This window comes from Mauremys mutica, chromosome 19 (genome assembly GCF_020497125.1).
Source record: "Mauremys mutica isolate MM-2020 ecotype Southern chromosome 19, ASM2049712v1, whole genome shotgun sequence".
Classification (NCBI taxonomy): Eukaryota; Metazoa; Chordata; order Testudines; family Geoemydidae; genus Mauremys; species Mauremys mutica.
The window spans coordinates 14,536,554-14,563,281 of NC_059090.1; the positions used below are offsets into that span (position 1 = coordinate 14,536,554).

At 41.9% G+C, this 26,728-nt stretch overlaps 1 protein-coding gene across 9 annotated transcripts; it reads left to right on the plus strand.

Annotated features, from left to right (window-relative positions):
- KCTD7 (potassium channel tetramerization domain containing 7) lies at positions 1-26,348 on the plus strand. Of its 9 annotated transcripts, XR_006574300.1 has the most exons (10): positions 1-98; positions 2,620-2,761; positions 6,450-6,548; positions 8,017-8,209; positions 8,882-9,051; positions 11,359-11,537; positions 12,642-13,014; positions 14,686-14,821; positions 24,388-24,497; positions 25,916-26,348. XR_006574300.1 is itself a non-coding variant. In XM_044993316.1 (9 exons), the coding sequence occupies exons 4-8, from the start codon at positions 8,066-8,068 to the stop codon at positions 14,774-14,776; spliced, it is 957 nt and encodes a 318-aa protein (XP_044849251.1). In that variant the 5' UTR covers positions 1-98; positions 2,620-2,761; positions 6,450-6,548; positions 8,017-8,065; the 3' UTR covers positions 14,777-14,821; positions 24,388-26,348. The 9 variants fall into 9 exon arrangements, 6 of the variants coding, with proteins under 6 accessions (XP_044849251.1, XP_044849253.1, XP_044849252.1 ...); XM_044993316.1 differs by having other exon boundaries at positions 24,388-26,348; XM_044993318.1 differs by having other exon boundaries at positions 2,620-2,694; positions 24,388-26,348.
- The last annotated feature ends 380 nt before the right edge of the window (positions 26,349-26,728 follow it).

The window sequence follows — 26,728 nt, forward strand, 5'->3', positions numbered from 1 at the left end:
GACGCGGCACGTAGAGCGAGGGGCGGGGCTACGGCTCATCCGAGGTGGGGCCGCGCATCCCTTCGACGGCCTCCGCAGCTGGGGAGCCGCCACCGCAGGTGAGGGGAGGGCGCGCGGCGGCGGCGGCCCCGTCCGTTGGGGGGCGAGGGGCACCCCCGGCTCCAGCTGGGTCCGCCCGGGAGGGGAGGCCACAGCCCGTCTCCGCCCCGCCGGGGGCCGTGCCCCATGGGGGGGGGAGCGTGTGCCCGCCCCCCCGGCCTCCCCCTCGAGGGGCTGCGGCAGACTCAGAAGTGGGGCTGGGCGGGCCGAGCACCCGGGACGAGGGGACAGCAAATGCGCATCGCTGGTTATTGCTCCAGCCCCTGTGTGTGTGTGTGTCCAGGGGCGGTTCCTAGCTGGGCTCCCTCAGACAGGGCCCCTGAAATGGGGAAGGTCTGTGCGGAGTCCCCCCTCCCCTCCCGTCCCGTCCCCAAAGCCTGGAGCAGGGACCTTTGTAGCTGCAGCCCCACTGCATAAGGGTCACTATCCACCTGCACATCCTGTGCTGCAGTGAGTGCCCTTCTCCACCTGGCTGTAATCCGAGTCATTTACCAGGGATGTGTTCTGCCTCGTGGTAGTGTGATCCCTGCAGCCAGATGGGTAGATCCAGAGGTGCCTTTCTAATTGCTTAAAATAAAAATAAAAAGGTAGAGCGTTGTGGTGATGGATGTAGTTTTGGCAGGTAGCTGTTTATTTTGCTTCTTCAAAAGCTGTCACCCCCCAAGCATCTAAGTGAGGAAAGTGGCAATAGGGTCTGACAAAATCAAAACTGAAACTCCATAGGTCTAATTGAAACACAGAGCAAAATTCTTCAGCTGAGACCGGTACTCCCAAAACTGCCTTAAAATTGCTGCCTGGCAAGTGGGAAACACTCCCTCGAAAGACCTGGTAGGGCTGGAACAGGTGTCTTACAAACAAAAAATAGGTTACTTTGGACTATTGCCACTAGGTGGCATAAGAATGGCTGTCACAGTAGCTCGCCCATTCCTGACTCTTACAGTCTTTAGCAGCAGCACTGTTTGTAAGTGTCAATCTGTCAGGTGAGAAAAATAGTTTTGTAGGGAGAGCTGTGGAAGGGGACAATGTGCAGGCTTCTGGTGTTAGTTATTGTTTCTGTCAGCAAATACAGACTGGGCAATACACACAGGCAGACTTCATCTGTTCTCTGGCCTCCTCTGGTTAGTTTGGATAACCTGTACTTCTCAATGCAATTTCACACTTAGGGGGGTTACTGCTGGTGATGCTGCTTCCAGTCATATCCACCTACACAGTATATCTTTGTTTTAAACTGTTCTGCCTGGTCCAACCAGACAGAATGAATTCATGGGATGTGTACAGGATACCTTTTTGTCTTTTGCTAAGCATGTCTCATGTACCCCGGCCTTTACATTTACAATCAGTTATATTACTGACATGTTAAACTGATTTGTAGCATTCTGCTTACCACATCTCAGGGGTTCTTTTGCTGTTTGAGAATATTCTCCAACTTATTTGGGGGTAGGTTTCCTTTCTCAAAGTATGGTAACTCTTCTTCCCCAATTTCTCTTCTCTGCTCAGTACACACAAAACCTTGACTATATGGGACTCATTTCAAAAGTTACTCCTGATCTTCCAGTAGGCATGCACAGAGTTCTGTCCCTGCAAAAACCAAGGTTCCCTTGAAATCTACTAAATCCTCTTAAAATTCAGCACAGAATACTTTTTTACGTTTGAAGAGCCGTGCTCTGGAAATAGGGTTGTAAAATGAACAGGCTAACTGATCCCTTGGGTTAACTTCACAAATGATACTGGATTATACACTGTTTATTATCATTTTTCATGTACATAACTTCACTGACACCACATCTCAGGAGTGCTCTGCCTCAGAAGCAGTTATTTAAACCAATCTGAAAAGAGCTGAGAAAACAGCAGTTGTGATAGCAGTTGCATGAAACACTACACATACTCCTCTTTTAATCTGGGTAATAATCAAAGGTGAAACAGTACTAGGAATGTTGTCTTCCCTAGAGAATGAAACAAAACTAGCAAGACAGGCTCATTCAGTAACTCAGATTAGAAAAAACACGTATCTAGGGGGAAAATGTCAGCTAACAAGTTACGGGGAAGTAATCTTGTCCACTAAGTGGAACAGCAGTTTGTAAATTGGGAGGATATTCTTTATAATTGGATTAATTAGAAGAGACTAAGGTATCTGATGCCTAATTTAGAACAATGATACATCTTATTAACGAAGTGTCTCCATTAATTTTCTTTACTAGATTTGGCCTTAGTATGATGTACTTGAAAAATTAAAGGGGCGCCAGCTACTTAATTTCGGTCCAAAACTTGTTATTTTTTTTAATGTTAAAAAAAAAAAGTGATTTACAAAATCTAATGTGAACATGCTTTTTTTAAATAATGAAAATATTTTTCAGTTAAACAATTAAAGCAGGATTTTATGAAGGGAGGAGGAGTTTGGGAGTGAATTTCTTATTCCCCTGCACTGCTATGAACCCAAACACAAGAGCATTGGCTTAGTGCCCGAGAATCAGAAAGTGTAACCACCAGTTCAGAAAGATTTGCTTATCTTTTTTCTTTTAGGCAGACTTCTTGTTCCAGTGCTGGTCAACAGTGATAGTGATGTCACTAGTCCATTGCATGCAGGGATGTCTGAGGGTGAGCAGGAAATGAAGCCGCTTTAGACAATAACTTCAGCTGCCTATAAATGAACATCAAAACACAGGTTAAACAAAAGAATATAATTTTAATTTTTTTCTTATCATCTATTTGAATATTCATCTTCTTTCACTAATGACTGAAACATCTTACTAACAAAATCAATCTGTTCACCTATTTTAAAAGGCAAAATAAATGTTATTACAAATCCTTGTTGTTGGGCTCTGATGTACACTGAGCTTCACTATAGAGGCAATTGTATTGCTGGAAAGTTTGAATGGAAATGCTAGTTTTGTAATCAAGGTTTTCAAACTTGGGTGCCTAAATGAGAACACCAAACTCCACAACTGAGCAGTCAAACAGGGTGCTGTGGAGGCATATTAAATACTCATTTTAGAGGCAGAATGGAAATAAACATAGAACTAGGCTCCCAAACATAGGTGCTCAAGTTTCAAAATTGGGTTCAAAGTTTGAATGTTATTGCTGTGAGTAATCCTGTGACTAAGTAACAAGGGCTAAGGTAATATCAGTATTTACCAGATTAGAGGGTTCTGCCAATTTTTCCTTTGATTGACAACTAGTGAAAATTGATCCTTAAATAACAGATTGATGGACTGTCAGCGTTGGATTGCTATTATATGTCTGGATAGAAGCATACTTTTATCTTTCTCTTTCTAACATTTTTTTCTTCTAAAGTTTGAATGATAAAAGTTGATTAGAGGCCTTTGGAGATGCAGTAGGGAAGTAGCAGAGAAACACTCCCAATAATTTCTCCTTCTCAAAGCCTTACTTTATTGGAAAGAGGGGAAATTTTAATGAGATTTTGTCACTATTGGTACTTCACAAATTATGATGATCCATGATTATCCAAAATTCATTCTGTCTCCCTGAATCTAACATTCATATAGAATCTGAATTTTGTTAATCCAAAACTTTCAGATCGTTGGAGTCTGTTTTGAGAGTCCCCTGAGAAATGTGGATAATTAGTGCTTATCAGTAATAACTGTATCTTATCTCAGCTTCTGTGAGATAAGAACTGGGAATATAGCAGCCAAAGCACTGGCTTTCAAATGGCAGTGTTATAAATAATACATTACATGTAAATAAGATTGAAAATCCTTGCGTGGCACTGTGCAAAATGTAACCATGCAGCTGAAGACTCTTGCAAGCTACTGTGCAGTGTTAAGTATGTGAAGAAATTATCATTGAAGGAGTTGCTATCAAAATTCTTTTTAGCTTGAACACTCTTGTTAATGTGCATTTGGGGTGTGTGCAGTGCACATAACTTTTGAGTTTCAGTTATTAGATTAAAAATAGGTCTTTATTTCATAACAAGATTTCAAATAATTGCCAGAGACAAGTCATTCTACCTTCATATATTTGCCTGTGCATTTTATATTGTGATGAAAAGAGGGTTATGTAATGAAAACTCATTGTCTTTGTAATTCTACAATGTTTTCCTAATTACAGTCACCGCCCATTTCTACCATTTGCAGTGCAGATGTTTCTTATTGTATTCATATGAGTAATATGTGAGATGGTCTCTAAGCCAGTCCTGTTTGTCAGACCAAGAAAGATGCTACAATCTGATGAAGCAACAAACCCATTTTCTATTCTCAGAGGCCATAAGCTCTGTGTAACTGAGGTTGGATTGTCTCAGTAAAAAAAAAAAAGATTTAAAAAAAATGGTGTAGTCTAAATACAGATAGGTACCACTGCCAAGGACACGGAGTATAATTTGTCTTTGCAGGGTCTGTCTGTATAACTCTGCCAGCAATGGAAAATAATCTGTTTTAGGGTTTTATTCTGCTGCCCGTCTCCTGAGTATCTGAGCACCTTCCATGTAAGATCAATAGCAATAATAATACTAGCCCTTATTTATCATTTTTTTCATCTATACATCTTGGAGCACTGTACAGAAGAGGTCAATATCATTATCCTCATTTTGCAGATGGAGCAAACTGAGACAAAACAGAGGCATAGAGAGGTATGATGATGTGCTCAAGGTCACTTAGCTGGCCAATGGCAGAGCCAGAAATAGAACCAGGTCTCCTGGACTCTATCCATTAGGCAACACTGCCTTGTAGTGCTCAACAGTGAAGTCCCAAGTGGACTTCATGGACTCATTTCTCCCTTTCAAGAGTCAAAATTCTCTTAAGAGTAAGGACTTTTTTGTGGTGGTGGAGGGTTCATTAGAATTTGGGAATCAATGTGGTGTCTGAATTGTGAGTTTCACTTGTGGGGAAAAATCATTTTAAAAAAAAAGAGTGTAATGTTTCCTGAAGATGGTCAGACTCTGGATTCACCTGATCTCCTCTGGAAGATTGTTGCATAGTTGTATCCCCTCAGTAGAGAATGCCTTGTCCCCAGTTCTCACATTGCAGACCATGAAGCCCAGAACACAATGTTCCAGAGGAGCGTAGTTGTTGCAGTGGTTCCAGGGCCATCCTTACCCACACGCAAAGTACGCAGCTGCATCCGCCTCTTCCCCAGGGCCTCCGCCCCAGCTTTGCCCCTGCCCCACCTCTTCCCGCCCCTGCCCCACCCCTTCTTGCCCCCCACCCCCCGGAGGACTGAAGCAGGGCTGGGCCTGCACTCACCGGTGGCGGGAAGTGCAGCCGGGGCAGCTCTAGCTTTTTTGCTGCCCCAAGCACGGCAGGCAGGCTGCTTTCGGTGGCTTGCCTGCGGGAGGTCCGCCGGTCCTGCAGCTTCAGTGTATCTGCCGCCGAATTGCCACTGAATCCGCAGGACCGGCGGACCTCCCGCAGGCAAGCCGCCGAAAGCAGCCTGACTGCCGCCCTGGAGCGCTGGTGCCTGGAGCCGCCGCTGAGTGCAGTGACCCGGCCCTGGCTGCGCGCCGGTGAATGCTGAGGGGTGGTTCCCCCCCGTCCCCCAAGCCTGTCCCCCAAGCCAGTCCCCCGTGGAGGCTTGGGACCAACCCTCTCCCACCCCCAGCGGGGGGGCTGCGTAGGGCCCCAGAATAGTAGCTAGGACGGCCCAGAGTGGTTAATAGATTGAAATTCTGTTTTTGCAGTAATTTGGGTTTAATCTGTTAATTGCTTTGAAAATTAAGAGCAAGGCCTTAAACTGGCATTGGAAGCTTGCTGGGAGCCAGAGGAGGAACTTGAGCAAAGGTCTGATGTACTCAGCATGGCCTGGGCCTTGGGGTAGGTGGTCAACTGCACTGTAGGCATTCTGCAGGCTTGTCTACACTACAGAGTTAAATTGACATACAGCCACTGCAGTAATTAAAGGGGTGGCTCATGTCCACACTTGGTCCTTCTGTCAGTGGTGTGCGTTCTCATCAAGAGCTCTGCCACCCACTGGGGCATTGTGGGACACTGACAGCTGGAGCCCAGCAGCCCTGGGGGATGGGAGGGGCAACTGAGTCTGTGCCCAGATGGCAGCTTGGGCTGCCAGGGCAGGGGAGGAGAGCTCCAGCTGTCAGCCCCACTTGGGGCCGACAGCCAATGGGCAATGTAAATAACACAGCGTCTCTACAAACACTGTGTCGCCCTCACTACATCGACAAAAGCATTAGGCCTCTTGTGGAGTTACTATGTCAGTGTAATGGGGGACTTACTTAGGCGGAAGCAGCATTCTAGTGTAGACATGGCTTACTAATCATGACCACCTTGTATTGACCTAATTCTGTAGTGTAGACCAGGCCTGACAACACGCATAACTAGGCTTGTGAGGTCTTATACTTCACTCTACAGCATTTCTGTTTTATCTGATCACTTCCAAAATTGCAGGGAATGTTCCAGCCATCGATGGATAGAACCCTTTGATTTTGGTTAAATTCAGAAAACTGGAAGGAGAAAATGGGGGACACATGGAGCCTCCGGCATCTGGTTAGTGCATATCAGGTTCAACCAGTTCTGTAATTGTCTATAACGAACTGGCTGATGTCAGCCATTACACCTTAAGGCAAAACAATACCCCATCTCAAGTCTGTCCATCCTCCCAATAGAATTTGAAAGTTTGACACCTGGAGAAAAGAGAGGAAGGCGGTAGGGTGAAAATGGGGGGAACACATAAGCCCCTGGGAGTGGGGAAAGATGAAAGTGGGGGCTCTACACCTGCTGGCATGGGGAAAAATGGGGGATAGTGGTATGGGGGCAGGAGACACGGGGAACAGAACCCTGGCACGGTGTGGAGGTTGAATGGGGGGCTGTGATGGGGAGAATAGGGGATGGGGACACAGAGCTCCTGGCAGGGTGTCTCTAAACTAGAGGGAGGTGGAAAGGTGGGGCACAGAGAGCTTGTGGGGGAGAATGGAGGGATGCAGGTGTCCTCTGGCACATGTCGTGAGCTTAGTTCATAGAAGCAACAGAATGCGAGACCCTATAGTGTGTGAAGCAAATTTAGTAAAGTTTTCTATATGCATACACCTCTACTCCGATATAATGCTGCCCTCGGGAGCCAAAAAATCTTACCGTGTTATAGGTGAAACCGCGTTATATCGAACTTGCTTTGATCCGCCGGAGCGTGCAGCCCCGCCCACTCGGAGCGCTGCTTTACCACGTTATATCCGAATTCATGTTATATTGGGCTGCGATATATTGGGGTAGAGGTTTATATGTCTAATGTAATCTGTAAAAGCTGTTTTAAATACCACCTCTTCACCTGTTGTGTGTGCGACTAAATTCACAGAAAAACTTAACATGTTTTTAGCTCGTTTTTTGGGGTTAACATTTTACGTGACTTGGTAGAACTGCACCAGAAGCCTTCAGGTGAGGCACAATGTGCGGAAAGCCCTGCTGTAAGCATCTGAAGCTACTGCACTAACACACAGCAGAGCCAAAACTGCTTTGAAAGATGTCAGGTCATTTAATCATCTTGCAACATTATTGTAAACAATAACAGGATTACTACAGCGCAGTCCAACAAATAAGAGAACAGCTTTCAGAACACAGCTCTGCAAACAGCCAATTGCAATTTAACGGCAGGTGAGCCAATAGCTAATTGGAATTCAGTTGGGAAATGACAACTCTGCTGCTGAAAAGAACTAAGCCAATCAGACACTGAATTGGGCAGCGAATGAAAATCAGCATTTTATTCAGCCAGTGACGGGCCTCCTGCTCTGGGTCTGACAAGGAGATTTCCTGGCACTGCTGGGCAGACTGCATTCCTCCAGATCTTTGTGCATCTGTGAGCTTGACTCACAGCACAATAATAATCCTTATAATGATTCACTTCCCAATAATAACAGTGTCATAAATTATTTGTACAAAGCAGGACAATTATGTCTCTCTGTCAGCCCTGTGATTGCAGCTGGTAGGGAAAGTATCCAGATAATTTGGGTCTTGTCTCATTTAGCATTGCCACGGCTGTCTGCCCAGCAGACCTGGTTACAAGAGCCAGAGGGATGGTGGTAGTCACAGGGCAGAACAAAGCCAGTGGAAATCTGGACGATGTCATGTCGAGTTCAGATGCAGAGGATGATTTCCAAGACCCTGCCACTCCTACTGCAACTCAGGCAGGGCACTCGCTGCCTCTGCTGCCTCAACAGGTAAGGGTGGTGTAAGATTGTTCTCATCTGAGCTGATGAGGTGCTTACATTTGAGCCTCCGTTGTACAGTATCAGGGAATCCATTATTCCTCATGCTGAAGTCTTAAGAGTTTCTAGTTTAGTTTCCATTGCCAACTAGCTTGGTGAATGAAACTGAACTCCTTTTTTGCATGATAGCCAGGTGTATTACCCTCGAAACCCATACCCTCCCCTCATCCACATTAGTATTTATCTGCTGTCTTCTACACTAGAAAGAGAAGTGCTTCCTGCCCTATTATAAAAATCAGTAATTCTTATCCTCTAAACTCAGCACAACTCTTCCTTGACCTGTATCTGCCAAAAGTTGTTACTTGCTCATTTTTCTCTGAACTGCTTCCTTCATTCCCTTGTTTCACTCCTGGGTTACTGCCTTTCATGCAGCGGCTCTATGCTTGGAACAGTCTCCTTCTTCCTTTGTGCCAGGAGATCTCCCTCTCCCTATTCCTCCACTCTTTATGAAACCTTCAGACTTTGATCTCCTTGCAGACCGTGTCTTTGTGCCATCTTCGATCTGTAATCTTATCCTGTGTTTCATAGAGATTCTCCTCTGTGTGGGTCAAGGGATCTTGTCATATACATGTTTGTGAAGCACCACAGAATAATTTTTAAATAGTGATATGATTGCTTTTCCAGTTCCCAGAAGTCGTTCCGCTTAATGTAGGAGGCATGTATTTCGCTACCAGGCTGTCAACACTAAGACGCTATGAAGATACCATGTTGGCTGCTATGTTTAGTGGAAGACACTACATTCCAACAGATGCTCAAGGCAGATATTTTATTGACAGAGATGGAACTTACTTTGGGTATGTGCATTGTCCTTACTACTCTAATTTTGAAACTGTTACTGTGGTAGGAAACATTAATTTTAAGAAAGGCAAGAATTTGTTTGCAGTCTTCTAATTCAATCCCATTTGAATTGCATCTTTTATCAGAGACTGGTGTGATTAACATACAACTACAGTTTTTAAAACTTCTTACAGAAAACTGTCAAACTTCTTGGTACATTGCAGTGCCAAAACCCCTATTATTTCATAACTAATGATTGTAACTCACTTTACCCAAAAAAACTCTAAACAATGTTTTGGTCCTTAGCAAAAGTGTGTGTGTGTGCGTGCGTGCGCGTACAAACGCACAAAATAGCTCCATTCAGGGAGCCAAGTTGCTCGTACATTAAAAGTTGAGTATTTGACACCATTTCTTGTAACAACATGATTGTGGCCTTTTTTTTTGTGATGTTTGTTGGTATTATCTTGTTGTTTTTACCCTAAAAGGGCAGTTATGTTCCTAGGATAATTGATAAAGGCCTCTTTTGATTGTCACAATTTTCAAATGTTTAATAAAATATTTGTAGAGATTTGTCCAAGTTTAGAGTACAACATGCTGTTAAGAAAGACAACTGGTATTGTGGTTGACTAATTTACAAGCTTGATTTCTGTGTAAAATATTCTACCCTGTTAATCATACTATAATACTTAGAAGGGCCGAATCTCGTTTTGGATAAAATTACAATTTATACCTTTTTTATTTTTCCTCTTTTCTATTGTCTGCATTTTTATTTGCCTGAATTTCACGTATATATAAATTCAGGTGAACAGGTTAACACTATATACTGATGAAATGTGCAGCATTGTTTCAAGCCTGCAGATATTTATCCGCATCCAAAATTGCCAGACTTTCTCTGAAAGAGAATTTGTTGTTGGAAATCGGGCCCAGCTCTAATTATAATGCACTTCAGAAAGCTGAAGATTAGAGTACAATCTATGTCTTTTGGGGATTTTCACTTTCCAACAAACACATTCTGCAAAATGTAGTAGGATTAATCTTTGTTTTGCACGTGGACCATCTACTCCCTGGACCAGTGAGAAAGTAAAGCATAATAATCTTGTATTGTTTTTAAAAGACTTGTTTACATATTATACGTGGGGAAAAATGCAGGGGCCAAAGAACTTATTTTAAATTGTTGATGTCTGGCAATGTTATATTCAGAGCTCTGTTATCCTTCTAAAGGTCTCAGACAAGATATTAGTTTGCTTTTTATTATTTATTTATTTTGAGCATGATTCCCCTTGTTGGCAGTAATCGCTACTCCAAATACTAAGTGTTTTCAGAATCAGATCTTTGCTTGTAGAAATATACGTTGAACATTCTAACCTCATTTCCAAAATACTTTTTCCCAGAGGGATGTTCTTCATTTCTCCAGTTGAGGACTTAATTCTCTTCAAAGCCAATCAGTGCTGTTCCTTAATCCGCCACAAAGTCCAAAATACATCAAGTCAGAATTTCCTAGTATGATTAAGCTGATTTGTTTATTTGAAAACAAATGTTGGCTTTTGTGAGCTGCTTACTGCAGGCAACTCTCTTATTGGAAACTGAGTTAATTGCGATATACACTGTTGAACCAAACCAGCAATATTTCCTGCAATATTATAAAGAAGGGCCCAGTAGCAGGTGTGTTCTTTGTTTCAGGTCATATGTTTGCTAATAGGATGAATTAGTTAATGTTTGAAGATGGAAAAAACACTTTACAAAGCATTCTGTTCTAAACCATTGTTAAACACAGTCAAATGAAACACTCATTCTGTTGTCAGAATAATTGCAGAAGGCCCTGATCCTCTAAAGACAACTCCACAGCCAGACACTACTCGCCCACCTGGGGCTCTTTGATGCTAGTGAGGGTTTCAGTGCGCCGAAAGATCTGCCCACCTAATTCTTCAGCAAAATTGGGTACTTAATGAATACAGTTATAATCACTGTGTTGTCAATGGGAGACTATAATCTGTGTCCTGTTTCAGTTTAAAGAGATTAAAGCATCCTGAATGTTTTGTTTGCTGTGTTTTTAAACTGGGGTCCCCACACTGCTAGCTTCACAGACATCACATTTTCCAGCTGGAGGCTCAAAAATGCCACTCAAAATGTGCATTTGAAAATAGAGTTTACAGTTCATATAAGAATGAGAGCTGCTTCTTACCTTCTGAATTTGAAAATTGCTGGACTGAGTAAAATGGTGTCTCCATTTCATGTCAGATTAACAATTAAGTTCTTTTTTCCCCAAAATTTTATTTGAAGACTTGTTATTGAATAATATTTCCCCTCCTCCTCCTTCTCTTTAGAGACATTCTTAACTTTCTGCGATCTGGTGATCTGCCACCGAGAGAACGGGTGAGGTCAGTTTACAAGGAAGCTCAATATTATTCCATAGGACCATTGCTGGACAATCTAGAGGAAGTCCAGCCTCTTAAAGGAGAAAAAGTTAGACAAGCTTTCCTGGGCTTAATGCCATATTACAAAGGTAAATTAAAGAATAGTGACGATGTATATTGTAGCTTGGTATGTGTAGTATAAATAATGCTCAAAAGACTGAGTTTACTTTCTAAGAGTGTTTAAGTGTTCTGAGGTAAATACGCAAAGAGGGTTTTCATGGACAGGAAGAAAGTCCTGCGGCTCTGATGCTATTTCCTATTCACTGGAGTAATTTTGACCCAGATCCTCAAATGTATTTAGGCTCCTAATTTCCATTTCCAAGCTTCAATTTTTGACTTTGCTTTTGGGTAATTACGGTGGTCTAACATCCTAGCTCATCACATCTTTGGAGCCCCCACACAGCACTTCCACCTGCATCATTCAAGGTGATGAGTGTTTTTCCTTGGACTTGAATGAGAGTAGGATCAAGCCCATAAAGTGCGAGAAGAGATTCTTGAACAAGACTGTTTCTTTGAGTCTGTATTGGTGATTCTCTTGAGGGTCTGCATCTCTTTCCTTGGGTAAGAGGTTGTGTGTTCAAGGTCTTTAGGAAATGTTTCAGCAGCTATTTATTATTACAAGTATTGTGCCTAAATGGGCTAAATACTTTTTGGACATACAATAAACAGGCCCCTGCCTCAAAGAGCTTACAGGCGACACAATCCATTTTTTCGAGACACATTGTTCCTTGTAGGCACATAATAGCATTACCCAAGAGATCTTATCTGAACACAGTTTATATTAAAAATAAGCCAATATAAGACTGGCCTTGAATTGAAGAGAATAATGCCATACATGTGACTTCACACCTAACTTAACTCAGATTTTTTGGTCTTTTTCTCAGTCCTTTGAGCCTTTGGTTATTTCACAACTTGAACTTTGGGCTTAAGCAGTCATCCTAAACCTTGCAATCATAAGGTTGTTTTTAGCTGGAATTTAAGGCATATATAAACTCTCAATATGAATATGGCTAATTTCATTATTGTAGGCTGTATCTTTTTGCAAGCAACCCTTGAGTATATCTTTTGTTGCCTCTGGCGTTGTTTTAAGAATAATTCATGCCACTTTGATGCAGTAATTAAATTCCACATGAAAACATTGTGTTCTGTTCCTCACATGACATTCACTGTTTATTACGTTTGTTGTTGTTTAGAACACTTGGAGCGGATAATTGAAATAGCTAAGCTTAGAGCCATGCAGAGAAAAGCAAGATTTGCAAAGTTGAAGATCTGTGTTTTCAAGGAAGAAATGCCTATCACCCCATATGAGTGTCCACTTTTCAACTCTCTACGTTTTGAAAGAAGTGAAAGTGAGACAAAGCTATTTGAACATCACTGTGAAGTAGATGTCTCTTTTGGCCCCTGGGAGGCTGTAGCTGATGTATACGATCTTCTGCACTGTATTGTGACAGACCTGTCCGACAAGGGAATTACTGTGGATCATCAGTGCATTGGTGTGTGCGATAAACATCTGATAAACCATTATTACTGCAAGCGCCCCATCTATGAATTCAAGATTACTTGGTGGTGAGTTATTCTTTTCAGAGAGTGCATAAAAAGTCTTTTCTAGACAACAGTTGCTTTTAATATTACCTTTTGCAATATGTCTCTGAAAATGCATTGCTGCTGAGATGCACTGGAATTGACCTGCTGAAATGTTGGCTAATGCTTAGCTGTTCAGCAAATGGGAGCCTGTTACATGATAACGTCTTGAAAAACTAGCCTGAAACAAGATTGTTGGCTCAGGTATCTTAACTTGACACCTTCTGAAAGGTGCCCACCTGCTTGGTGCCTTTTCTGTAACGGCAGGGTCTGAAAAGTGGACAGTGCAACTTTCATTCACTTTCGAGCAAAGTCATGGCTGCTGGTGGTGTTAGCACCATTTGAGAACATCGTGGCTTCAATTTTACCAGCTGGTGTAACGGTTTTAGTCACGTCTGCTAGATTGATCACTCTATAAAGCCAAATACCACTCCAATACAAATATACTGACAGTGCAACTCAGAAATACCTGGTAATTTAAATAAATAAGGGAAGAATGTCTCATGTTAATGTTGGTTGTGATTATTTCAGTTTTTCAAAAGTTAGCTTTATTGACAAACTGCATTACAAATCTGTATTATAATAATTCAGTTATTTCCATTTTTGTGACCAAAAGAACATCTAACAAATTCAGGCTACATTCCTTAATACATTTAGGACAAATTACAAAAAATTTACAAAAAGCCTGTTCTCAGCATTAGAAATTCTAAATATTTACTACACCTACAAAAAAGAAGCTGTATACAAAATGCTCATTTGGAAAGGCTTTTGGAAAATGGGAGAACCCTACTGGTATGCCCCAATTAGCAAAGATAAGATGGACACTCAACACATGAATTACTGTAAACTTAACTCTTCCAGATCCAATGATAATTCCACATGACTCTGAAATGGAAGCTAGATGGTGAGACTTTAGAAGCCAAGCCCTGAAAAAAAAAATTAAGTTACATGATGAATATTCCTGTTGTCCTCCCTGCTTGTAGCAATAAGAAATGTAATTGTTGACTTTGGAGTAATCTTTAAAGATTAATTACAATTGCCAGCTAATGCGTCTTTGCAGCACATTTTCTTTTAGACTGAAAGAGGCTATCCCAGGATCATCTTTCTTCCCTGAAAGTGATAGTTGAAATACTGACATTTGTAAATGTCTCTGTTGAAAGCTCAAATACATAATTTTATCCAAAATGTAGGAATATATTTAAATCCTGGAAACATTACTATAATATGGAGTATCTCAAATCATCTCCACTATTTCAAGAAAGTCACTTGGGTTGGCTTCAAAATTTAATCTTGGAAATATTAATGTAAATTGTAGGCCCTCATGTTACATTTCATTGGGTTGATTAATCTAATTTGTTGACCAAAAAGATCTTTGGGAAGGCAACTTGCATTTAAGATGTTTATCAAGAATTTCAGTAAGAATCTTTGAATAGCATGTTCTGAACAAAAAAATGGATTAGCTCTCACCCGTACTGTTTAATTTAGGAGATTACAGTAAATCTTCTTTATAAGGCTGTACTTGGGAGCTCATGACTTTGTGTATCTTTTGTAAAGGAACATTGTCAAGTGCTCAGGTTTAGGATTTGAATTTAGGTTTTAGAAAGGAGAAGGGGAAAGGGAGAGGATAAAAACATGTCTTTGAATCTTTATTTAAAGGTTAAGATTCCCCTTCAGTCTGAGGAAAAACAACACCACCCTGCTAGTGCATGAGAATCTAAAACTGAAACACTCTAGAAATGGCAAATGAAACTAACCAAGGTAGTTTCACTAAAACCTGGTCTGCACTACAGAGGTAGGTCAAAGGAAGCCGCCTTAAGTCAACCTGTTAATGTATGTTCCTACACTACCGGGTCCTTTATGCCGACCAAGTTGTCTCTAATGTTGATTTCTGTAATCCACCTCTGCGAGAGGCGTAGCACTTACTTTGATTTTCATGGGTTGACTGTGAGGTAGTGCAGATGCAGCATTGTGTAATTTGACTTAATTGGCCTCCAGGTGGTGTCCCACAATGCTCATCTGTGACTGCTCTGGAGATCATTCTCAACTCTGCTGCACTGCAGCCAGGTACACAGGAAAAAGCCCCTCCCCTGCTAAAATCCTGGGAATTTTTGATTTCCCATTTCCTGTTTGATCAGCATTGGGAGCATGCCAGCTTGAGCACAGCTAATCATGGAGACTACATTCCCCAAACGCTCTCCAGCCTGGTCTGCATGGGAGGTGGTGGATCTCATCACTGTGTGGGGAGAAGTCTGTGCTGGCAGAGGTCCGATCCAGCAGAAGAAACGCTGACATCTATGCAAAGATCGCTCGTGGAATTGGGGAGAAGGGCTACATGAGGGACACACAGCAGTGCCGTGTGAAAATAAAAGAACTTTGCCAAGCGCACCAGAAGGCAAGGGAGGTAGTCGTTCTGGTGCTGAACCCCACACATGCCGTTTCTACAACGAGCTGTATGCGATTCTCTGGGGTGACCCTACCAGTACCCCCACAAGCAACGTGGACACCTCACAGGTGTGTGAGTCTAGAGACAAGGAGGATGATATGGTGGATGAGGATCATGGGAGACAGTGAGCGGTGGATCCATTCTCCCTGAGAGCCAGAAAATATTTTTAACCCTCCAGCCCTGTGGGTCACAGGACATTACGGTGGCCAGCCATGATGCCGGGGAAGGCACCTCTGGTGAGTATACAGTTACAGTCAAAGTCCAGTTAAACTTTAGCAGGTGCACACATTCGGTGGTATTGCATGTTTACTGTGAAGAAAAAGCGAGGTGCTGTGGTTCTTTGCTTTCAAGAGGCTGCTTCAGCTATGCAGAGGGTGGCCCCGGAAACTACTTTTTATTGGACTGAGATAGTCCGGGAATCCTCCATGGATATCTCTAGAAAACTTTCATGGAGGGACTCTGCAATCCTTTGCAGAAGGTTTTTGGGCAGTGCAGTCTTATTTCTTCCACCATGATAAGACACTTTCCCACGCAACTCCTGAATGAATTCTGCTAGCATCATTGTGGTACACAGCATAGCAGCATGAGGACTGGGTCTATACCCAGACGCTTGCAGCATCTGCTTCCTTTCCGCCTCTGTTACCCTCAGGAGACTGATATCACATAGGGTCGCCTAGGGGAAATGGTGGAAGTTGTCATTAAAAGTGCTCTTACAAGAAAAAAAGAGCATGTAGACCTCCCCCACCCCACATTCCTGATCGCCAAACCACGCGGCTGCTAATGTGCCTTTACTGTGCTTGGCATGGGTTGGCAAGTAGTTGACTGGGGCCCCACATGTGAGATTCTGCAATTTGAGAGTGAAAACGCCCCCCCGCCCTGTTTGTAAATAGCTTTCCGTGGTGCTATGGGGGAGGGCCATTGTTTGACTAGCTACCTCTGCTCCCGACATGAGCCTACCATAAACTTCATTAAAAGTGCAGTCACCCATGACTGGGAGTGGGGAGAGGGGGAGCTATTCACCATGGCTGGAACAGCAAAACGGTGCAGTGAATGGTTATGGATTCTGATTGTTATGGCTTGCACCTAGTGTAATAAGGGTGGTTTTTTTGTTTTGTTTTAATGAAAACGGCCTTGCTATGGAAACATCCTATGCATGTACAATGGTTCCTTTCTTTTTTTCCCATGACTGACTCTCAGCTGAAAATGTGTCCTTTGGCACGTCATCAACACCTGGAAGCAGACTTTTGCTGATTAGAAGAAGGCGAAAGAGAACACGGGAGGACATGTTCACTGAGATAATGAAAGCCTCTGGGACAGCTGACACAGAGCTGACCACAGCTGAGAGGGTGGAGGATTTCACTGTCTGAGAAGTTAGACATGGACATGGAGAGCAGGAGAGCTTCCAATGAGCAAGAGTGTGCCGCGCAGGATGAGATGCTTCGGATTATGACCAAGCAGGCATATTGAGGCATCTGGTTGAACTGCAGGAACAGAAGAAGTCTCTCTTCAGACTTCTTGGTGGACAACCTGGTGGACAACCAGCTAGCCAGCATCGCCTGGCACAGAATCACCTTCCCCAAAGCATTCCCTGAGGCGTGGGAGAAAAGTCCATTATCCCTTTCAGTTATCTCGGGAGGAGGGTACAAGGAACAGAAGGTGCCCATTCACAGACCTTTGATGGTCTAGAATGCGGTGTTATATTACACAGCTAAAAATGTTTCTCCTGTTCCAACTTTACAACCCCTTTTCCCCAAGGCTAATTTTTTTGTCTGTTTTCCCTCTTTACTTTGGTTGTTAAATAAAGTACATAAATGGATGTGAGAAACAAATGTTCTTTACTGAGTAGAAACAGTGGGCTTGGGTGGGGGGTTGGCTTTACAGGGACAGTGATACAAGCCAAGTGAAGGTTTGGGAAAGCACAATGCAGACAAGCAGCTCGCGTTACTGTGACTCATTATTGAAATGGCTTTTCAAAACCTCGTGGATACGCAGCGCCCCTTGCTGTGCTCTTCTCATTGCCCTGGAGTCTGGCTGCTCAAAAATGGCTGCCATGCAATCTGCCTCAACTGCCCAGCCCTGCGGAAAATTTCCCCCTTTTTTCCCCACAGGTCTGAAGCACACAGCAGGCAGCTATAACCAGGGGGATGTTCTCTTCACTAAGGTCCAACCTTGTTAGTAAACTTCTTCAGTGCCCTTTCAAACTACCAAAGGCACATTCAACCACCATGCTACATTGGCTGAGCCTATAGCTGAACCATTTCTTACTGCTGTCCAGAAGGCTGGTATATGGCTTCATGAGCCATGGAAGCAAGGGGTAGGCTGGGTCCCCCAGGATAACTATAGGCATCTCAACATTGGTTTATGTACTCTTTGGCAGGATGGTCTGGTGCCAAGATGTGGATATTCATGCCATCTATCGCCCTACCCATTACGGCAAAACCATCCACTATTTCCTGCACATTTCCCAGACTTACTACCTTTTGTAGCAGAAGTCGATTAATGGTCCTGCACACTTGGAGCACAGCAGCTCCCACAGTTGATTTTACCTACTCCAAATTGATTCCCAACTGACTGGTAACTGTCTGGCATTGCAAGCTTCCAAATAGCGATCACCACTTGCTTCTCCACTGTCAGAGCAGCTCTCATTTTTGTGTTGCTGAACTGCAGGGCAGGGGAAAGCTCTGCACAAAGTTCCTGGAAGGTGGCCTTACACATTCAGAAGTTCTGAAACCATTGCTAGTCATCCCATACTTGCAAAACAGTGCAGTCCCACCAGTCAGTGCTTGTTTCATGGGACCAGAAACAGCTCTCAACAGAGTGCAGCTGCTCTGTGACTGCCAGCAGCAACTGTGGATTGTGTTCCTCCCTCCCCCCCCAATGACTTATAGCAGAGCTGCTTGCAGGACATTGCTATGTTCCATGTGGCGAACACTACTTCGGCTCTGGAAATACTTCAGGAGAAGGCGTGAGGTGTTTGAGATGCTCACAGCAAGAATACACAACTGAGCAGGCTCCATGCTTCTGGGGTTATGGCGTACGTGTGGCAGTTTTAAGGCACAAAAACCACTGGGTGGTTTGCTATTGATATGAGGGAGGGAGGACAGTGCATCATGGGATGCCGACGCAATGTTCCCATTCTCCCCTGCAACGTTTTGGTCCCATGAGGCATTGCACAAACTTCCCAAAACACACTGTGGCAAATTGCACTTTGGGATAGCTACCCACAGTGCACTGCTTTGTGCATCGATGCAGGCACTGCTAGTGAGGACGCACTCCATTGAGACAATAAGCATGGTGTGGCCATGCACAATCGACTTAATTCGGAGGCTCCAGGTCGAATTAGATAAAGTTGACTTAAATTTTGTCATGTAGACCAGCCCTAAGTTGAGTGAAGACTTGAATGAGTCCTTCACTTATCAGCTGGCTCCTCAACTTTGGTTTCTTTGTAGGGGAAGGGATCCTTAAGCAACAGACTGAACTTTCTACTAAACAGCTCCTTCAGATCCAAAATCTGGAACTTATGAGCCCAAGATTCTTGTTAGGAGAAACGCTTTATTTAATGACTACGTTAAAATAAGGCTGTTTTTTGTGGGTAGTTCAGTGGTGCTTGCCCAATTCTCATGTCTTTGTAGAAATGGGACATTGCTCTGGTCTGACTTTTCAGCATTGTTGACAGAAATGGGAATCTCAGCTGCAGTGATTAAAAGCATACGTTTGGGCTTGACTGTGTTACGATCACATTTTAGAAATTTCCCAAGAGACGCTATTATGGGGATTTTGTTCTTTCTGATTATGTTTATCTCATGTGGTAATATTCTGGCACTAACATTTTTGCCAGTAGATTATATGGTAACTTATTCTGGTTCTCTATATTAAAAAGAAATGGACAGGAAGAAGAAAATCTTGTTCTTGTATCATTTGTATCTTAATTAAAGCCCTTAATTGCCACATCCTCTACCAGACTTTGAAAATTTTAAATCCAGTTTAAGGAAAACCCCAGACATAAGAGCCATTGTGCTTTCATTATGAGCATACTTTCTGTGTCTTGTGATTTAATTTGTGAGAGTTAACAATACTGCTATTGGCTGGACTTGTTCTAAACAAAATCTTTTACGGTGATTTAGATGTTGTTACTGCCTAATACGTGTTCATTTTTTGACAGAAACTGAGAAGAATTGTGCAGGAGGATGTCAGGGGAGTATACTCCGTAACTGCTTTAAATAACTTTATTGACTTAACTTTTCTTGGCGTATACCATCACATTTTGCAAGTTCTAAATCTGGAAAAAAACAAAACAAAACACTGATCTGTTAACCCTCATATATATTTAATGAATGCTGTATAGTTGTAGAATGACTCCAAACATCTGCATAACACTGAATTTTTTTTCAGTGACCTTAGAACCTCTCTTAGGGTTGATATACCCGGGCACATCCAAGAAAATTAATCCAGATAATTAAAGGTGTGACTTTAAAGTGGATTAGTTAAACTTCATTAAAGCTCTTTGTGGGTGCTGTTGTTCAGAATTAAACTGAATTAAGGCCACTTTATCTTAGTTCACTTCCAATTGAGTGAATTGAGGCCATTGCTATTTTGAATTAAGAAGTTCTCGCAGGGTTTTAATTCAGTTTAACTAATCCACTTCATATTCACACTTTTAGCTAACTCAGATTAATTTTCCTAGATGTCCCTGTGTAGACAAGCCCTTAGTCAAACACCCTATCTCTATTCAGTTATTTCCCTGCAGATCTCTCCTCCTATCTGCCTGTTTCTCTATCTCTGCCTAGTCTAAAGGCTGGTCTACACTAGGAACTTACATCTGTATAGCTACATCTCTCGAGGCATGAAAAATCCACACCCCCTGAGAAACATAGCTGACAAACATACTAACGTAACCCCAGTGTAGACAGCGGTAGAAGAATTCTTCTACTGACCTAGCTACTGCCTCTTGGGGAGGTGGATTACCTACGCCATCAGTGTAGGTAGTAGTGTCTAAACTGAAGTGCTATAGCAATGCAGCTGCAGCATTAAAGTGTAGACACACCCTAAGGGCTGGTCTACACTGGGAGGGGGGATCGATCTAAGATTCGCAACTTCAGCTACGCTATTCGCGTAGCTGAAGTTGAAGTATCTTAGTTCGACTTACCTGGCTGTCCTCACAGCGGCAAGTCGACCGCCACGGCGCCCCCATCGACTCCGCTTACTCCTCCTGCCGAGGTGGAGTACGGGCATCGATTCGGGGATTGATTTATCACATCTAGACAAGACATGATAAATTGATCCACGATATGGCGGGTAGTGTAGACGTGGGCTAAGTATTTATATCACTTTGTCACTGTAGTATCTGAGCACTTGTAAGGTATCTTTTCTGTGCAGAATCTGTCGCTTATCTGGATAAACATCAGGGCCTCTGTTCCATTCTGATAAATGCATCATGTGGTTGTTTCAGGTAATCAACATAGTTTTGTTATGAAAGACATGCTGCCCTGCCTGTTGTCAAAGGAACAGTAAGAGCAGCCTGTTTAACCCAAAATGTACGTACCTAAAAGTATGGTGCATCTTTCGCAGCATCTTTGGAGAGGATGCCTATTATTTTTTGGTTCTCCAGTGATGCCGAAGGGAACTTGCTAATAGTGAGTGGAATATTTTGTATAAAAATTCCAAATGTTTTCATTGTGCAAATTGTAAAACCTAGATTACAGTGAAATCTCTGCTAATTGTGATGATTTGGGGGAGAGAAATTAAGAACCGAGTTCTGTTTAGTTATTTTTTAGGTTGCTGCATGCCCAAATATTTGCATTAAAATTATTAGTCTCTTAAACCTCTGTATATGCATTGACCAGTGGTTTGAACAGAGCAAAGAGAGACATAGATCCTATTATCGGTTTTCCAGCTAACTTGTTGTGTGGCCTTGGGCAAGTTGCTTAATCTCTTCGTGCTTCAGTTTCTCATCTGTAAAAAGGGGATGATGATACCTCCTCATCTTTGTGATGCACTTTGAGAGCTTAATATGAAAAATGCCAAATGTTAAATTTTTAAAATTGTATACCTATAAAAGATACCCACCGGGAATGGGATGAGGTTTATTTTACGTTAAGGAAGGTACGTTTTAGTATCCTGACAAGTTGACAATTGTTTCTTGAATGGTAACTAGAGATTCGTAGGACCTAAGAATGTAAAAGAATGAGGCAATGAGCCTTCCTTGTGCTGCTCGTAATGGCCCCTTTTGCCTACATACCACAATACTACATGAGGGTTGCATGGCTGTGATACAGTGCGGAACATGTTACCTGTACAGGCAGCTAAATAGTGGATTAAAATAGGTGGCAATTAATGGTTGGAATTTGTTGGGACCTAAATTATACACTTTGTCTCACGGGTGCAGAGATTTTGTTCCATGGGAAGGTGCTAGCATCTTTGTTGACTGATGATGCAGACTGGCTAACAGCCACTGGCACAGTTTACTTCTTTCTCTCCGCCCTTCTCTGTTCCTGTTTTTCCATTGAGACCTTTGATTTGTTTTTGTAGACTGTTTTGAAACCTAACCCTTAATTCCTGATCTGTTCTTTACATTCAACATAGCATGTAATCTTTTTTTAAAAAAGTATTGCCAATGGTAGAAGCAATAGGATTCAAATTTGTACAGCAAAAATGTCCTGGAGTCCCCCTGACGGATTGTGTAGAGATGTAGGGAGTCTATCCGGAAAATACTATACAATCTAGTAACAACAAAGAATTAATTCATTAACCTGAAAGCTGTAGGCATCTTTTCTTACTTTGGCTTTCCCAGCTTCAAGCACTCACTGGAGCGGAGACTAGCGCAGGAGCTTGGGGATGATCTTGCAAGACACTCAGGGAGGAGGTTTATAATTAATTTTTTTCCACAGGGGACACCTGTGAACCCTAAAGCCGTCCACATAGCCAGCATCAGTGTTGTGTGTGAAAGACATTTTAATTTATCTAAATTGAGCTGCACAAAAATCCACAGTAAATGGTGTGTGCATTTGTTTGAGGGCATAAATGAAGAATGGCGCGTTGACCGTAATTTTGTATTTCTAGTCTCATTACCTTTCTGAAAAATCTTTAATTTAACACAGTTATTATATACTAGGTCTTTTCTATAATTATTGAGATGAATCATTGAGAATGGGCAGAAGTATCAATTTACATTTGCAGTGTAATTCAAAAGGGGATAAATGTATTTAAAATATAATTCATGTAGGCCCCAATCCAGCAAGCAAGCCCATAGACTTTGATAGGGTATGTTTGACATTAAGAATGTGTTTAAGTGCTTTCCTGGATCAGAATCAAATGTGCTAGGGTGACTTTTTAAATATGTAGTTCTTAGAGCCAGGTATGGACATTTCGAGGTCTCTTCTCTCTACACATGCAGTACTCCTGTTACTGTCAATGGGAATTGTGTATGTACAATAATTAAAATACATAGCCCTGAGTGGTATTTTTAATCTTCAAAGCAGTTTACAAATATTGGCAACTGAATTCTCACAAAAGCCGTTTCAAGTCACTAGCTAGCCTTTCTATTTTATAGATAGGGCAACTGAGTCAGACAGATTAAATTACTTGTCCAAGTCCCCAGATAGTGTTTGAGCTGGGGTGAGCATGCAGGAGATCCTGGTTCCCCATCCTTGTGCTCAAACCTCTAGACTATCCCTAATCTATTTTAAAAGCTTGCGTATGTCAACTTTATTTGAAATCCTGATCACTGACTTTTTTCAGTAATAATGTTCCTCTTGAACATAGCCGAGATATGCTTCAGAAACTGAACATTCTGTATCATAATGTATGTGTGTTTGGCTGGTACAGACACATAAAATATAGTTCAACTAATCATCCATTCTGGAGTCTCAAAAGATTCAGATGAGTGGAATAGATGAGCCTGTGGATATTTGGAACTAATTGGATTAATGCTAACTCATGAAAATGATTGTGAACACTTGCCAGGGGAATGCTTTTTAGAGTATGTCTCTCCTGTGTTAGGGGAGAAACTTATGGGGGAGGGGATTTAATTTCTGGAACCCATACAGAAAGAAGAGTTTGAGATTAAAGGGGTAAAACTTGGAGACACAAACACTCCTGTATAAAGTAACCATGTCTATTCAGTTGTTATAGTGCTCCCATGTGCAGCAATTGTTTAGGAATGTTATGTGTGGAAAACTTCCATTGAAGAATGTAATTCTTTCGTGATCATCAGCAATTGGTTTCTGGATTTTTGCAGGGAGGTTTGCTTTAGCTTATATGATTTTTTTTTTCAGTTTAGACAAATAGGCATAACCTGAAAGCATTCCAACAAATACAAAGTTCAGTCTGTTATATTTACAGGAACTCTTCCTTGATTCTTAGTGAGTCCCTAAAGAGGATCTAACCATGTACTTGGCAATCTAATTGAAATGCATTTCAACAAACCTTTGCTTAGAATGACGATTGATTAAACTGTGAGACATAGCAGTCAGCATAGTGGAGCTGGGTAATACAAGCCCTTGAAAGTAAGAGCCAAAGCCCCCTGTGTATCCAAGAATGCATTAATTTGACCAGATACACAATCTGGCTAGGTTTAGTGCCATTTTAACACAGACACTTTGCTAAACTCAAAAGGGTTAGCAGTACTTGAAATTTATTTTTTAAACAGTTACTCTGCTTAAACAATAATAAATCAAATTTTACTGAAACTTTTGGGGCAAATTATCCTGATTTATACCTTGTAAAAGTCATGGCAGAAATTGACCAGTTTCCTTGTTCACCCGTTTCCAATATATTTTTATGCTTCATGACTGAATATCCATGTTCTGCTGTATTTTTCTATAATGCATCCTTCCCGGTGCTTTTAGCATGCATTTTTTATTACAAACATGGAACTGGGAGGGTTTTTGATTTCATAACTTATTTCCCCACTCTAGTTATGAATGACGATTTCAGTGAGATCCTGCTCCCCTCCTCCCCCCTTCCAGTTTTCCAGCTGTAAGAGGCATAAGGAGATCAAGTGACTAGCCTGAGGACACACATTGAGGTAATGACTGTGACTGGATTCGTCCTTGTTCCCTGCCCTTTGTTCTAACCTCTACACATCATACATATATAGTCTACTTAAACTTCCTAAACCTAGAGCATTTATCTTGAGAGCCAGAATACACTGCCTTCATTTAAAAAATCCCTGGAAGTTATCGGTTGGCAACTGGCAGTTGCTATAGAGATCCTGAAGAGGTGTCCTTGAGTCAAACAGAGTCATCTTATTTCTGTTGCTCCCCTCCTCCTTTGCATCTCCCTTTGTTTCTCCACACTCCTTTTACTCCCTATAGAGCATTAGTCATTTTTTTTTAAAGTAACATCAATGTACACAATCAGTTCATAGTTTTTGCAGGTTGTTTTTAGGAATACAATGAATTTAGGCCAAGGATGCCCATACTTTGGGATTCTGAGGGCCTTACTGGTGGACTTGACAGATCCTGAGGACTACATCATATCTATGTCTCTTCCTGTTCTTCATCTTAAATTAGGACTTGATTCTACAAACCTGGTAGGTTGTGATCTTTTGGCCTCAGCCAGCAATAGTGGTCACAAGCTACACTCTTCCCCCAGCTTTATCTTCACAGGTCACCCTGGCTTATGGATGACCTGGGGAAAATGACATGATAGGGAAGACAGATGCTCTGGTGGTGAAAGTCTCATGCCAAAGCTGATAGTTTGCATCATACAGATTTCTTCAATTCTCATGCTGTGGTAGTGCAGGAGGCAAAGAAATGTTTATCTCCATCATAGCATCTGTGAAGTCTGTTGGTGGATCAGTTCCTGGTGGTGGATAGCTTAGCTAATCTGGGTTGTCTACACCTGATTACCAATGTGAGTCCTGTCTGTTGTAAGGTAATGCAGGTCTTCTGGGGGTAAAATGGATCGGATTTGGACTAAAGTAGGTCAATGGAGGCAGGGTTTCCCCTGCTTGAGTTTCAGCCAAGGTCGCTTAGAGTTTGTGGATGCGTTGGAAGAACTTCATGCCATATCCTGCGCTTAGGATCCTTGTGCTTCCTGGGTGGAAAAACTCAGTGCAGAAGTACTGGGTCATACAACTGATCACCAGCCAGAAAGGGCAATGATGCAAAGCACAGAATATAGCATGAAGTTCTCCCAACACATCCAGAGCCTCTGAGAGCTAGTGCCCAGGACACTTGGGACACAGCTGGCCTAAGTAATCACTGGCAGTACTGAACCTTGTAGTTATGCTGCTCTATATGGTTACTTACAGCTTCAAAAAAGAATACATTTTTGTGATGCTTTTTAGATTGTCCCTTGCGCTATAGAGGAGATCTAAGATGGTTTTACATCTTCTAATTGTTTAAAATTTTTAAAAACAAACCCTCAAGGTTGTTTCATTTTTCTTTCTGTGAATAAACTGAGTCTGATCTGGGAATTATATTTATTTATTTTATACAGATCTTCAGATGGATGTTACTTTCCAGGACAAGAATTTATGGTCATTTTACTTTCACAGGTTTAGTATGAGTTTACAGATAGTGCTTCAGTGGGACTTTTATAAGAGGATTTGTATTTTGTCATGTTACATTTTGTCAGCAAGATGTTGTCTCTGTGCATTATAATCCTGAATGCCTTTGAAAAAGCGATCCTAGATACTGATCGGAAGTTGGAGATACTCAGTGTCTGCAAATGTGTGGGTTTGTTTTTACATTTTAAATAAGTTTGTGAATAATGTTAATTTAATACTGTGGATACTGTAGCACTTACTGTGTCTTATTATGTATTAGTTTTCAATTCCATGTAAACTATGTAATCTATGTATTTCATTTAATATGTGTAAAAGAAAAATTATGTATAGTCTATGTTGTGAAATAAAATATATTAACTTGTCTTTTTATAATCTGAACAAATATAGATGAGCACAAAAGCCTCTCAACCAAAATCTGATTTCAGAAAGTTTTGAAGAAAGAATTAATCTATTGGGTTTTATCTACTGTAGAGATAGAAATGGCCTTGCCCCACTCTAACTAAAACATTAAAGGCATTAATAGGATAAGAGAGGTTTTATTTGACATATTGTTGAGCATGGTGATTCATTGACATCAATGGTCTGCCTTCCTCTCTTTGGTATGCCCATGTTCCCTTGCTCTGTTACTGCAATGCTTCCTTCCCCATCGAGTGGGAGTGGATGGAACCTAGGTCCTGTGTAACAGCTGGTTGATTAGGGGTGAGAAGTAAGACACCATACGACCCATTCAAACTTACTTAGGT